General features: G+C 38.8%; 1 protein-coding gene across 3 annotated transcripts in view; it reads right to left on the reverse strand.

The window, feature by feature from the left end:
• CACNA1C (calcium voltage-gated channel subunit alpha1 C) overlaps nt 1-14,685 on the reverse strand; it is a 486,392-nt gene that overhangs the window by 145,129 nt on the left and 326,578 nt on the right. For 2 of the 3 annotated variants that reach the window (XM_062009912.1, XM_062009919.1), the window contains exon 8: nt 887-990. In XM_062009912.1, the coding sequence (XP_061865896.1) occupies nt 887-990 (104 nt within the window). Of the gene's footprint in view, nt 1-886; nt 991-1,365; nt 1,470-14,685 lie in introns of all 3 variants that reach the window. The other variant, XM_062009929.1, reaches the window with a different exon arrangement.

Raw genomic sequence — 14,685 nt, forward strand, 5'->3', positions numbered from 1 at the left:
AAGTCCTCATTCCATATTTATTCACGTACATAGAATGGCTGTAGGCACCCAGTCATGCCCAAACATGGAATTAGAAGCCTAATTCTAGGAGATCTTTTTAAAAAAAATCTTGTGAGGAATGTTTGTTGGCTTGATTCCTCTAATTATGTAGCTCCCCAGGGGCAGTAAAGTTTTCAACTGCTGGGGACAATATCAATTGTTTTAAATCAAAGCTACTAAAACGATGCTTTGCAGGGGGAGTTTTACTGCAGGACTGAAATACAGCTAGATGTCTTAGGAATGCTTAAACACTAGAAGGAATTCTCATTCTTCTCTATTCATCCTTGGAAAAGGCCAGAGGGAAATGATCTTTCCTCCCTGCAACATACTAGGCTTGTAATCCGCACAATAGAGATGTGCTTGTTGAAGAAGAAATGTGTCTCCCATTAGGCTGTGCTTTATAGATACTAAGCAATGTGAACATTTTTCATGTGAGAAGACATAATTTGGCAGGAATCTCATACCGCAAATGTGAAGAGATTTGTTTTATACTCTCACTCCTTCTTCAGTCTCACCGACTCTTCCAGGAATTTGACTACAACCACCTTGTTTTATGGTGGGTGTTACGCTTCCAGAGGGGAACATAGCGTTGTCCTCTTCCCACAGAGCACAGGCAGAGGAACATGCTACACACAGGTCTTGCACTCCTTTGATTTAGTCGAAAGACTCCTTCTATGCCATTAGGAATTTCATGTTTTGCTATTGGCACAGCAACAGTCTAGGCCTTCTATTAAAGTTTCTGAGATCAACCCGCCGCTGCCCATTGTTTTGGTAACAAGAAAGTAGGAATAGAAATACAGTTTTTAAAAAATAAACAATAATAAAACATTTTCCTGGTACTGCTTACCCGCTAAGTACACCGAGAACCAAGTTAAGTACAAAAAATGACCCTATGATGATTAGTGTAACAAAATAGATCCAGGGCCAGTCCCTTCCTATGGCATCATTGACCTGGAAGAGTGGAATGATAATTAGTGAGACAAGCTCAGATTCTGAGCACTGCAAGGCTCCAGCCAAAGAGATCCCAAGTCACCAGCAAGTAAGATTTTCAATAGTCATTTTTCTGGAAATTTATGACAGGTTGACATTTACAATTTTGAATGCCCTGAGGTTGAATTTCTTTTTCAGAGAATAACACCTCGTTTGTTACCTGTACTGCTATTTGCAATGTTTGAGCATTTGTCAAAATATTTGAGAGCTGATGTGAAGCTTCCTTGGGTTCAGATTTTTAATCCCTCTGAAAGAATCCTGGTGACAGGGAAGAACCCTTATTATGGAGTCTTGCCCTATAGCATTGGAAAAATGACACCAAAACTGTCAGCTTACCCGCTCAACACACCAAGAACCAGATTTAGAACGAAAAAGGATCCAAAGATGACCAGACTGACAAAATACACCCATGGTAACTCATAGCCCATAGCGTCCTGCATCTGGAAAGACGAAGGAAAGTTAGAAGACAGAGAGAGAAAGCAGAAATGATTAGGCAAAGGAACAGATGGAAAGGTTTGTAAACAGAGATCGTGGTTGATTTACACATAACCATAGCAAGTGTTTCTGTATGTTCCTTCTGATGAGACCGCTCTTTTGATTGCTTTTTTTCCTCAAGATGTTTCCTTACAGGCAGTGATTAATTTAGGCTGAGAGATTACTTTGTGCTGTTCTGGCACTCCTTTGGAAGATCAAAGTTGTGGACTGTCACTTTCTGGACTTAACTTACAGTACAAGGGTCCTTTTTATGACTTCTAAACTTCTATTCACTGTATATACATCTGCCACTCTGCTGCCAATGAAAATATTGCTAATTTTTGCTACGCATTGCCAGTGTATTGTGAGATAGTGCTCACTACGCCTGTGTAGCACACATATCTAATACCTGAGAGAGAAACAGGTGGTAACTCTGGGAAAATACTGGTTTGGTTTTTTTTTTTCCATGGTAATGCTCTGGTAATCTTCACAGTTTACCACAGTGAGCTGTGATTTTGAGAAAGGTTCTTTCAAGGTCCACTGTGCTCTGAAGCTTTCTCACTTCCTTTCTTTCCTTCAAAATATGATTCCTACACAATTGAATACTCTAAGAATTTGAGGCTGTAAACTGAATGACATGAACATAAGTCTGTCTTTCACACTACTGCAAGCATCTGCAAATGAAGCAGGCAGACTATTGTTGCAGCACTTGTGTAGAGCAACTCTAGAACATCATAAGATACTGTATATTTTCTAAAAGCCTCTAGTGCCTAAACACTATCTTGGCATTTCCTTCAAAGGTAAAAATTTTGGAAAGTTGCTGGATACCTTAACAGAATCTCATTTTCATGATGTTACCAAAAATATTGGAGTCTTTTACTTTTCAGAAGCACTTATCTGCTGAGACAGACATAGCATCATTAAAGTAACAAATGGTGGTTAACATTTTCAGGAGCACTAAAAGGATTTATGAACATAAATTGAGACTTGAAAGTATCTAAAGGCATAAAGAAGCCTAGGTTACTTTGCTTTCCATGTTTTTGAAAATTTTATTGTGTTTGTCCTCTCCTTCCAGAAAAATGCTCTCTCCTTTGCAATCTAAGCATTTGTTGTGAGCACAGAAGAAATATTCTTCCATACATGGGCACCGAGACACATTTCAGGGGAAGCAATCTGACTCAAGATTCATAACAACTCAGGAAAGGAATTTCAGACCTTCAGTAAGACAAGGCAGGAGAGTAACACTAACGTAATCATTTTTTTGTGGATGGAAGTCCATTATCCATGTTTCTTTCAAAGTACAGTCACTAAAGTCCTTGTCTGGCAATAGCCCACAGTCCATGTGCTGACCCAGAGCACTATCTCAGGGCTCCTTTAGCTGCAAATGAATTGAAGTAGACTCATTATAAAATAAGCTTCAAATCTGCCTCTGTGAAAACAGTTGATCAGCTCCTTCCTCACAGAATTAATACCTGTGATGGTCAGAAGAGAGTACCTGAACATCTAATGTTCCCTAAGCATATCATCAAGCTTCCCTTTTAATACTTTTGTAGACTCGTTCAGTTAGTTTAAAAATAATACTAACTAATCTTTCTGTTTGCAAGCCACATTTCATCCAGTATAACCAAAAAGTAGACACCTTTGGTATGAAAAACATCAGTGCTTTAAAGAGAAGAAAACATCAATGTATAGAAAGATAGAAGCAAATATGCATCTGAAATTACAGTGGAGAACTCGGGCAGGCAAAATTTAACTGTCCAAGCTGGAATTAAGGAAATGAGACTTAACATCCTCTCTGTTCTACAAAGTATGCTACTATATATATAAAGCAATCTGCACAAAAAAATGAGTATGAATGGCTTTGAAAATCTGTCGTGAGAATCTACCAATGCAGGTACAATGATGGCTCGACTTCTCTCTGATTATGATAGATGGTGATAAAAATGCCTCAGCTGTACAGTACTTTTATATCAACAGGATGGGGGTTTATTTTGTTAGCTGGAAAAGTGCAACTTCTCAAAGCTGTGGTTCAAGTTAATCCTAAATAGTAAATACTAAGGTGCTGGGTACAGAATTCATGCCATTGTGCCTTTTCCACTACTTTGGCATGAAGAAATTTCCAGATGGCAAGAAGCTTCCATCGTGGCCTAATAGTGTATATAACTATAGTGTAATCTGGTTATTCTCAATGCCTTGCACAGTTGCATAACAATTGTACCAGCTAGCATCAGCACAAATTAGTCCTGAAAAATAGATCTTCATTCTGGTACAGCAGAGTATTTGAGATTTCTCAGACTGAACATTTAGGAGGTCAGCTTTTCATCTCCTTTTTATTCCCCAATCCTACACATAACAGAGAAGCTAAGAGGCAGAGACAATTATAGCTTCTCAAGCGCAGAGAAACCATGAGTATTTGGCAGACAGCTGAAATTATCTCTCTGTTGCAGGAGTCCCTGTGTTTGGTGCTCTCATGTATAAGAAGGCAAGATTGTTCCATACATTGTGGGGCTTGTATGTTGATATAACATTAGGTATTTGTTAAGTTAAAAAACCCAGTTTGATGAAGAGGTAGTACACTTTGAGATTACTATTTGCTCTTAAAAAACATATGCAGGAGAAATGCAGAGGTATAGACTGCTTAGGAGAAGTTGTGGGCAAAAAAAGGAATCACAGAATCACAGAATCTTAAGGGTTGGAAGGGATGTCGAAAGATCATCCAGTCCAACTCCCCTGCCAGAGCAAGACCTCCTAGAGTAGGCCACAGAGGAACTCGTCCAGGTGGGTTTTGAATGTTCCAAAAGAAGGAGATTCCATAACCCACCTGGGCAGCCTGTTCTAGTGCTCCATCACCCTTACAATGAAGAAATTCTTCCTCATATTTCTTTGGAACCTCTTGTGTTGCAGCTTATACCCATTGCCCCTTGTCCTATCATTGGACATCATTGAGAAGAGTCTGGCTCCATCCTCCTGACATTCAGCCTTTGCATATTTGTAAACATTAATGATAGACTTACTCAAAACAGTAAAAGCAATGTATGAACATTTAAGAAAAATAAAATTCTTGGCTAAGATTTTATCCTTCCAAATGTCTGGGAAAGCTTCCTTCAAAATGGAAGTAACTTAGAAGTCGAGGATGGACCGTGCTCAACTGAACAATGGTCCCATACGGTTATCATTAAAAACCTTGCACCTGTGTTTGAGTGAAACTACTTCCTGGAAACTTATCATTCCATAACTATGTAGCTATTAGTCATGCGTGTATGCATACACATGTCCTGTTGACTGCAGCTGGAGGCTTTCACTACAAGCGTAACTTAGGTGGTAGAGCTGATTTTTCCTAACTATGATATTGAAGTGTAGAAGCTGCAAAGGGTCATGACAACATCAGAAGGAGTGTTACCATATGCACAGTACTGAGGGTAGAAAATGAGGTCTGCAAAGTATACTTTGTACTGTCTACAGTAAACAGAAAATGGTTCAGTTACAGGTTACCTCTCTAGGACAGACAGTACAACTCCTGATGGACAGTTCATCTCTCTGGTTACTGAATGCCCTTCCTGTGTTTACTGTTAACCATAGAAATTTCAACAGAAAAGGTGAATTATCTTCTAAATTCACAGTTCTGATCAGACTACCAGCCACTGTATGATAATATTCCAGCTATATTACTCAAAGTGATTGCAAGCTGATGTTGACTTAAGCACATATGGGACAATTGTTGGGTCAGTTGTAAACACAGCACTGGTGGAAATCTGCAGATGGTAATTTATAGAAATAACTCTGCTTTTGAGTCAAACCACCTGAACTTTCACAGCTCACATCTCAACACGCACATCTCACTACTCTCAACAGTGAGAAAGTTGGTATATTTCTGAACATTAATATATAATCTCTCAGAGACCTCATAGATAAGGACCTTAGATTCCTTCTCATGATTTGCTACATACCCTCTCTGACACTGTGGGGGCATCATTTTGTCTCACTGTGCTTCAGCTTTACAATCAGCAAAGTTGGATACTACTTTGTTTTACTGGGCATTGTCAAAGAAACCACTCAGCATCATGACAAAAAGTATTTCAGCACATTTGAGGTCTGATGGACATTGTGCACTGAGGAAGGTCTCTTCCTTTGCCACGCATCCTTAACTGCTTTCATGACTACAGCATTTTAATATCCACTTTATTTCTATATATAGACCTTTGTACCTGTGTCTTCTGGTTCTTCAAAAGACAAAGGCGAAAACATATTGGTAAAGTCACAGAATGCTTTACCTCTTTAGATATTTTTTTTTTTCCATCAGGGATAATAGTCTGTCACATTTTGCAAGTGTCCCATTCGTTACAGAGGCATCATAGTTCAAAGATAATGTTAGAAGCATATTATCTATATGCATGATGGTTGAGCATCGCTAAGCACATAGTGGAGGCCTTCCAGCCACTTAACAGGAGGGGTAGACACAATTCACTAAATTCTGATGACTTTATAATTCACCCATCCGCACCCTGACACATCATGCCAAATGTCTTTGTAAAATAACAGAAGCTTAGGGGAAAAGTTTAATCCATCACAGAAGGGCAGCTGTCACTGGAAATCAATCTGTCTTGTTTATTGTGCAATGCTGGAGAGCTGCATCATAATGGAAAGTTAGTTGGCTAGGACAGCAGGACTAGGCTTCTGATTCTTGAATAAATTGATAATTGATTTTTAATGACTTTAGAATGTTATGTTAGCCTTTTAAAAATACAAGCGCTTCAAGTGCTCTATAATGAAGTACATAGTCTTTCACAGAGTAACATTAATCAAGAGGAGCAGAGTACAGTATGTTTGGAAATTGTGTGTAGAAATGCTATTTTATGCAGCCTATCTGTGAAATTCACTGCCTCAAGAACTGGTCTAACCCAATGTAATGGTTATGGCCATCAGCAAGATCCCTAGTTTTAATCAAGTCTATCTTGTAATGATATAAAATCAGAAAATATTGGGAAGAGGTAACACACAATATCTTCCTGTATAAAGCCTTCATTTTGAAAACCACCTTTTTCAGGAAAAGTGCTTAAGCATCTTTACAACTTTAAGGATGCATAGAAGTAATTTCCCCAACTTAGATCAAATGATAGCCTACTGGCAGGCATGGTTCAGGGTGATACACAAAGGGCCATGCATACACTAATGCAAGATTTAGATATTTATCATTAATCAATTACAAAGTAGATTTTGATTAAACTGAAATTTTCCTTTCCACTCCCTGCTCTCTTCTCATGAATATTTGGGTAAATGCATTTCATTCACTTATATGCTTATGGAACTACAAATTTTAACTGCTTAAACAGCACTAAAAAAATAATTTTATAGGATGATGTACTGTTTTGTACCATGCAGGAAAAATGTTTTCCTCAGAATCTTTTAATCAGAATCCTGGTACAAAACCAAATAAAATAAACAAAGGATAGAACTTTAGCCTTTATAGCTACATCTGTATTGAAAATATCAAGGAAAAAAAATCTACATTACAGACAGTCGGTACATCCTACTTCTCAAGCAAAGTCTATGTGGCCTAGAAAGGAAAGTACTCCTACTCTTCTATTATTTTTTTGCTTCCATTATGTTTTCATGCCGCTTCCATGACAGATAAATCTTTGCTTTGTTTCTGAAACTTCACAGAATGACCAAAATGCTTTGCATTCATACAGTCAGGGAACAAAAAAAGGTGTCATAAAACCAATGTTACCGTTCAGAAGTAAGTAAGGTGTGGTGAATTTCCCAAAAAGTGTCTGAATAAATTTGTCCAATGAAGAAAGAAAAATTTGAAAGATCATTTTTTCTACCTTTCCTTGTGCTAGATATATTACATCAGCAGAAATAGCTAAGCAACATAATATTTGTACCAAATGAGAAAAAAAATATTGCTGGCAGTTTCTAAGAACATCCAACTAACAACTGTAACTGGTGATGGCATGATTTTTGAGGCTGCTCTGAAAACAAAAAAGAAGCTATTTGTTCAATGAATCATTCTCTTCTGGTTAACTTTTCAACTGCAGAGCTTATTTGGGCTTAAGAATACCTTGGCTCTGTAGTACTTGCAGCCTTTGCCTTGAAAGCTCTTGCAGTCTGGTAGTCAGGGCAGGCAGTGCACTTATAAAGGTTTGACTCTCTTCTTTCTCTCAACTTCTCCTTAGAGATCTAAGATATCTGTCAACTATCCCTTTAGCAGTCATGCTCTTAAACAACTGGTAGGTAGACAACTGGATTGTGACTACTGTGACACAAAGAAACCAGTCCCTAAATATGCAAAAAATTAGTATTGCTGGTTGGCATTGGTAACAAATCCTACACGTTGCATTTTTCTCTGATCTCTAAACAGTACACTACTTATGTCATGCCTTTTTTTTTTCATGTAATACTTGTGATAAATACAATAAGTTGCAAAATGAATAGTTAATACAAGATCCACTGCCCTTAATATTGCTTTTGACAAAGAAATTACTTATTGTCATTGATCATTCCTAACAAAACTACAAATGCTTAAAAGAAGCCCCAGAAAGATTTCAATGAGGTGACACAGAACCAAAGGTACAGTAAAAAGGGTCACAGTACTAAAATTGACTTTCTATGTATCTTAGGCTCCATAAGCCCTTAACTTAGCCCTCCTGGAGCAAACTATAGGATTGCTTCTTTTGCATCCTACACACCCCAAAGGTGTGAGGGTGATTTGACAATCCTGTTCATTTTATTTTGAAGTACTGAAGGAGAAGGCAAATTTTAATCTCAGTTGTTCTTAAAAGCACTTATTTTAAGACTTTATTTACTGTCTTACCTCAATTATAGAATTTTATAAATTCCAAACATGCATTCTATATGCACATATAGGAATCTATAACCTTTTTTCAGAGTGTCTTCAGGAAAAAGGAAAGACAGAGCTGAATAAAGACAAGTGCACACGGAACACGAACCACAGCAGAGAATGCTCCAGTCAGGTTATTCTGCTATATGATCACTGTAGAATAAAAGCAACTAATGTAGGCAAGATATGTGGATATGGGCAGTGGGAAGAATAGGATCCTATGTGTACCATGGTTCCTCAATTGTTCTGTATGCTCTGTAGTGATGGAAAGAGCAAACTAAAATTCTACTCAGGGCTAGAAATATTGGCAATTTGTACAGAACTCTCTGCAGGAGCTAAATGGAATCTTGATGAGGACAATAGAAACATCAAGGGATGAGATTAATTTGCAACAGAGAACCCTTGAGAAAGAATCAAAGAAACTATAGTGCTGGAAGATGAGTCCAGAAGAGAGAACGTGAATGGGACAAACATCTGAGAAGGCGGAGTCTGCAAAGGATGCTTCCTCACTTCTGCTAGCAAAGGCTATATTAAATCTGCTGTAGATGTCCTCATCCTAGTAAATCTGCTCTGATCCAGGTGAACTGCAAATCCTGGTTTACTTTAGAAAAAAATTGGGTATAGTTATAGTCCATTGCTATACTACCTGATCTCCCTGACAAGAGAATGAAGCCTCCAGACATGATTGAGCTTCTTACACAGCACTATGAAAAATGAAAGCAGAGCTGGGCTCAACCTCAGTCAGGAGAGCACACACTGCTGCAAAAGATACACCTTGACTGTCTTGGAGTTCTTGGGGAGACTGTGTAAAGGCAGGAGTCCTACAGAAGAGCCTTACCAAGCTGCTGCAATCTCTGCAAGAACAAGATTAGAGCAGCAGTCTAGAAGCGCTGCTTTATAAACATGCCAGTTGATCGATGGCAAAGTAAAAACATGTAAAATAGCTGCTTGAGCTTCTCTGAAATGATACAATCACAGTGGAATGCCATTCCCCTGTTACATGAACTCCCTTCAATGAAAAATACATAAACGATGTGAAGCAAACTGTATTTGATTTTTGTTGCATACCGTGTGTGCAAAGTGCACTGCTACCAGTAGAATTCGCCAAGATGATTTGTTTGTAATAGCACAGAGTCACATTTTCATCACTTATTAAATACCAGCCCCACCCATTAAAGGACATGCACATTTTCTCAGTTGAGATATACTGTATAAACTCTGAGACACATATAAAAAAAATCTCAACTTTCAACAACCTAGCCCTGGAATACTGGTACTGTATGCTATAACACTGAATACTTAACACTGTGTTTCTTAGTCCCCAGTATATAACTACTGGACTCCACAACATTATTTTTCACTGTGAGGGTGATGGAGCATTGGAACAGGCTGCCCAGAGGGGTTGTGGAGTCTCCTTCCTTAGAGGTCTTCAAGACCCGCCTGGACATGTTCCTGTGTGACCTGATCTAGGTGAAGCTGCTTCTGCTGGGGGCTTGGATGAGATGGTCTCTAAAGGTCCCTTCCAACTCCTACCATTCTATGACTCTATGATTCTATGATTTCATTCTTTAGTAAAGTTCTAGATTTGTATTTCAGCTGTTTTCAGGTTGGGCACACATTGTTTTTTGCAGTCAGCTGTTCTTTAACAGACTGAGCTATTATGGGAAATGTAAGGTCTCTGTCTGAGAGTGGGAAGAGAATTAAAACTTGCATTCAAATACCAGTAGGTCAAAATGTCTGTGGCCCACAATGATTGAGCTGAACTGTTTTTCCACTGCAAGCTATTTCTATTGAAAATGCCTACTGATCCCATACTTCTACGGCATGGTAGTTTGTGCTTGCTGGAGAGGGAGGGAGGCCGTATTGACTTGGGGGTGTTTACCATCATCTTAATTAAGTCTGTAATTTTAAATGACCTTCACACAAGTTTACTGTACAACTTCAACTGATGGCAAAGGGCACTTGCATTTAATTTCATGCTTTCTGTTTCAAATAGAGGGAAAAAGTTAGGCTTTCCCTTGACTTAAAGAAAACAGCAGTATTACTGGGTTCTGTTTGCAGAAAGTTGCAAGATATATTAGCACTAGTAACGTTCCAAAGGGCCATGGATTACCACTGCAAATCAACTATCTTAAAAGTGGATTTCACTGACAAAATCTCAGCATATTGAATTTTGTTAGCACAAGTAACACCAGGAAATTCCTATAGTCAACTATACCAGAGGAGAGGAAACAGAAATAAACAGGAAGCTACCATTTACACCTTCTCCCATCCCACTTGCGCTCTGTGCTTTCTTGTGGGACTTCTCTATTTTTCTGTGAAAACTGGAGGGGACTACATACCTCTGCTGCATGTTTGGCAATGCAAGGATTCTGAACTCCCACTGAAAACATCAGTTACACAGTGAGAATTGCTTATATCAAAGACAAATTCTTAGCTCCAGCAAAGCCCTTGCTTTGCCACCTCACTCTCTTTCTCCAGGTTTAATATGTAAAAGAGAGAGAGAGGAAAAAAATGTATTTCATTTCAGTGTAGAACACATTACTCAAAAGTGAAATATTGGAATTTGTTTACTGTAAAGCGATACAGTAACTCACATTACAGAGTGTACTGGAACTGTTGCACTTTGAGGATATTAGTAATATCTCTAAACTATTGCCTCAAAAGTTGATGGGTGTTTTTTTGGTTTATTTTGTTTTCTAAAGGTACCTTAGGTCACTCCGTCTGCATCGATGCAGTGTCATACACATCAGCTGTGAAAGAATAGGCCATATACAGACCCAGGTAGAGCTTTAAAGACACTTTAAAGACTAAGCAAGTCTTCAAGACTTTCCACAAACATAGCCTGGAGACTAGTATGCCAAGCTCTTGCACTTGATCCTTTCTGCTTCTTGATACAGACGGATGACAGACCCTTTTCCTTGCCTCTTCCCTAATCAACAGCTAACATCAATAGTGATATTACTTTTGCCTTCTTATAATGCTACTCTTCTCAGTTCCTGAACAGCTAGATCATTGTAGAGGAGATTCATGTCACTGATTCATCTGCAGTGTTCTGCCAAAGCCAGGTTGCTATACAGGTAACAGCATTCAGTAAGGCTCTCCATTCTCTCACATGACAGATTACATGAGTGGGTTAGCTTGCTGGCTGAATTTCCAATTTGCAGAAATGCCATGGAGTGACCTCCAAAAATCATTTGGACTTGTGTGACTTAATCGGGATTTAATTCAGGCCTCCAGAGGCAAAAGTCACAGAGCTTTAAGTGAGATGCCTTGTTCCCACCTACGTGTGTATAGCTTTTTTTGCCTTTAAAAAGAAAAGATTGATCTTTGGAAAAGTCATGCAAAAGCCCAAAGGCTGTTTAGCCACAAGGCTGATAGTTGTCTCATTATAGCTACTGCAGCACTTCCACCTCTTATTGCTGCTCTTTTATTTAAAAACCTTTTCATCTTTTAAAGGCTTTGGAAATTGACTCCAAAAGAATAAAGTGCTGATTTCAAGCATGAAAATATCCCTTAGGATAATGGGTTTCCAAATCTAAAGATTTTATTTCATCTTAGAATTCTGGGCTATCCCTTCCTGTCTCTATTTATTTTGTGTTACATATGCATGGCTGATTATCCAGAAAAGATTTTCTACATGTTTTACCGTATCACTGTTTTATAACTGTTGCTATTTTTCTCAGTGCAGACTGATAGTAAATTCTACCACAACTATACCAGAACAGTACTGATTGCTGCATGCAGAGGAATACACAAGTACATACTGTTCATTGATCTACATAGTCAATTAAGTCCTTAAAAATAAAGATAACAGAAAAAGAGCATTGTAAGCTGTGGATAATCACTATCTTCTTTAGTAAGTGAAGGCACGACTGTCAATTTTTTTTACACTTGATCATTATATCCCAGTTTTCTTTGTAGCTGGCTGGAAATCTGTGACACTCCTAGAAACCCATTCTGCATTTCAGAGGATGAATCTAGCTTTCAGTTGTGAAATGACACCCAAAATTCTCAAATAAAATGTAAACTATCTAGAATTTGCAGTACACAACTACTAGGCACACTAGCAACTCACAAATATTGTATAAGCACTATAGGTTCATGGGAGAAACTATCATCAAAGAGTCTGAATGAGTTAGAGCTGCATTATTGGCAGACAGGACTGTCTCTTTGCTTTTTCTAGCAACACCAAGCAGGCAGGATCAGCATGATGCTCAGGACTGATTTCTTATACATATGCTTTAAAAATCCACAGTGTGGATGTCCTGTTGCAAATATTCCTCTGATTGAGTCCTAAACTTTTCATTTCCTACTTATGGTCACTTTGCATCTTTAGGGAGATGTGCCCAACATTGTTTTCAGGCCTCCAATTCAGGTGCGTTTCAGAGAATTGGCATTAGAAGGAGAGCGTTTTACAGGAAGTCATCGGTGCAGCTAAACTATATGCTTATGATGGTATGATTACCCATCATACTGAGCCCTTAAGTCCTGCTCAGGCAGAAATCCCACTGAAATCACTGAATAAAGCCAATATTAGTGGATCAATTCTCTTCACAGGTAGCAAAATGTTATTATTCACAATAAGATTGGTGAGGGTTTAGTTGTACTGCCATTTGTGTTGAAAATAAGATGTTGAAACGAAACACAAAATAAACATTATTTTATTCAGTCAGTTCCAAAGCCACCACTTGAATTCTGACCATGGACATATTCTCCTGTCTTTTTCTTTCCCAGAGTCTAGATGGTGAACCACAGTCTGTTATTTGTGAATTTGTCTACTGCATATGGGTCCAAACTTAACTCTGAAGATTATTGTTTCAGAAGGCAACAATCATCAGTTCCTGAAAAATGGGCAGTAAGGTCCAAGCTGTGCACCCACAGAGGCACTCAACATCCTAAGTCATATATAAGTGTCCCAGTAGCTTAGCTCTTAATTTTATAGCTCTGGAATAAAAGACTAAAGACAAGAAAGGTCTCTGTGGTGATTAGACAGCAGCAATTAGAAAACAGCGTAAGGAAGAACAAAAGAAGAAAGAATAGACAAAGGGCAAAAGAAAGACAGGGCTATTAAAGAGGTCCTTCACATGCAGGAGCACTGGGCAGAGGGTCTCCATTAGCACTTCCCCATAACCAACCCAAATAAGCTTATTTTTAATAGAGAGTTTCTTTCCATATAGAGGGAGAGTACTGAGAGGTCCAAAGTTGAGGTCTGAAGGGCTCATGAAAACTTAATTTCACATAATAAGTGCCTATTTTGTATTGGACAAATGTTCAGCAGCAAGTTTTTTGTGGTAGGTGGCAACCAGCAACTCACTGCTGTTACTCACTTTCAAGGCTTCAGTACAGGCAATCATGACAGTTGCATGTTCATGAAAAAAAGGATAACAGATTTAAGTCAGCATTTATGCAAATTAAGCATGGACACTGCTTTTTCAGTGCATTAAAGCTGTGTCCCTTCAGTGCTCTGAACTATGGTCCCTCTCCCCTTACCCACCACTGTTACAGCAGATGGAGATGAAATAAACTGCAGTCACAGAGATGGGTTGCTCATACTTGCGTGCTTACTCTTTGTAAATTTTTCACATCCATGTAAAATCCTGCCAAAAAGATGATTAAAACCCCTCAACCCCACAACAATAAAAGCCCAGCATTTTCTTGGAGGGTTGGGGGTGGATGAGGAAAAAACACCATGGAAACACGTAGACAGATATATTCTTAGAATCAGATCATTCTCTTGTGTGGAAAGCCTTACTAATTCAAGCCTAAGTGCTGCAAGAATAAAGGATTAGAAGCAAAACACAGCTGGTGAAAATTGGGGGGTGCAGCTCCGCGTTTAATGTCTTCCACTTTGTGGCAATACCTCTGTATTCCTCACATCATGTTCCTCATTGGCTTCAACAGGCTGTGGGAGGGATGAGAAAAGCTTACAAGATATGTCAAAGCCATCAGCAAAATAAATTCGATCTGTTATCCAGTTCATTCTGGGAATTGTAAGGGTGACTGTAAGCTCCAGTTTCAAGCTCATTTAGTGACTCTTGGAAGTATGATCTCACAGATTCAGACGCGGAAGGATCTTCCAGGACAGCTTGTTTAACCTACTGCATCTGTATGTGCTACTCTATGTTGTCCTTGGGGATGTGGTGCTGTTGAATGTTTTCACTGATTCAAAGTCACTACATTGTGGTAGCTCTACTGCACCATTCTAGACTACAAAATGTTCTCTTGCCTAGGGGCTGGGCAAGCCTACCGGTTTGGTGGAGTCAACTTAGTATGTGCCAGTTCAGGCATCTCTTCCAGGGACAAGTTAGTGCCCTGGATCTCATCCAGACCTGGCTTTA

Source organism: Colius striatus, chromosome 1 (genome assembly GCF_028858725.1).
Source record: "Colius striatus isolate bColStr4 chromosome 1, bColStr4.1.hap1, whole genome shotgun sequence".
Classification (NCBI taxonomy): Eukaryota; Metazoa; Chordata; class Aves; order Coliiformes; family Coliidae; genus Colius; species Colius striatus.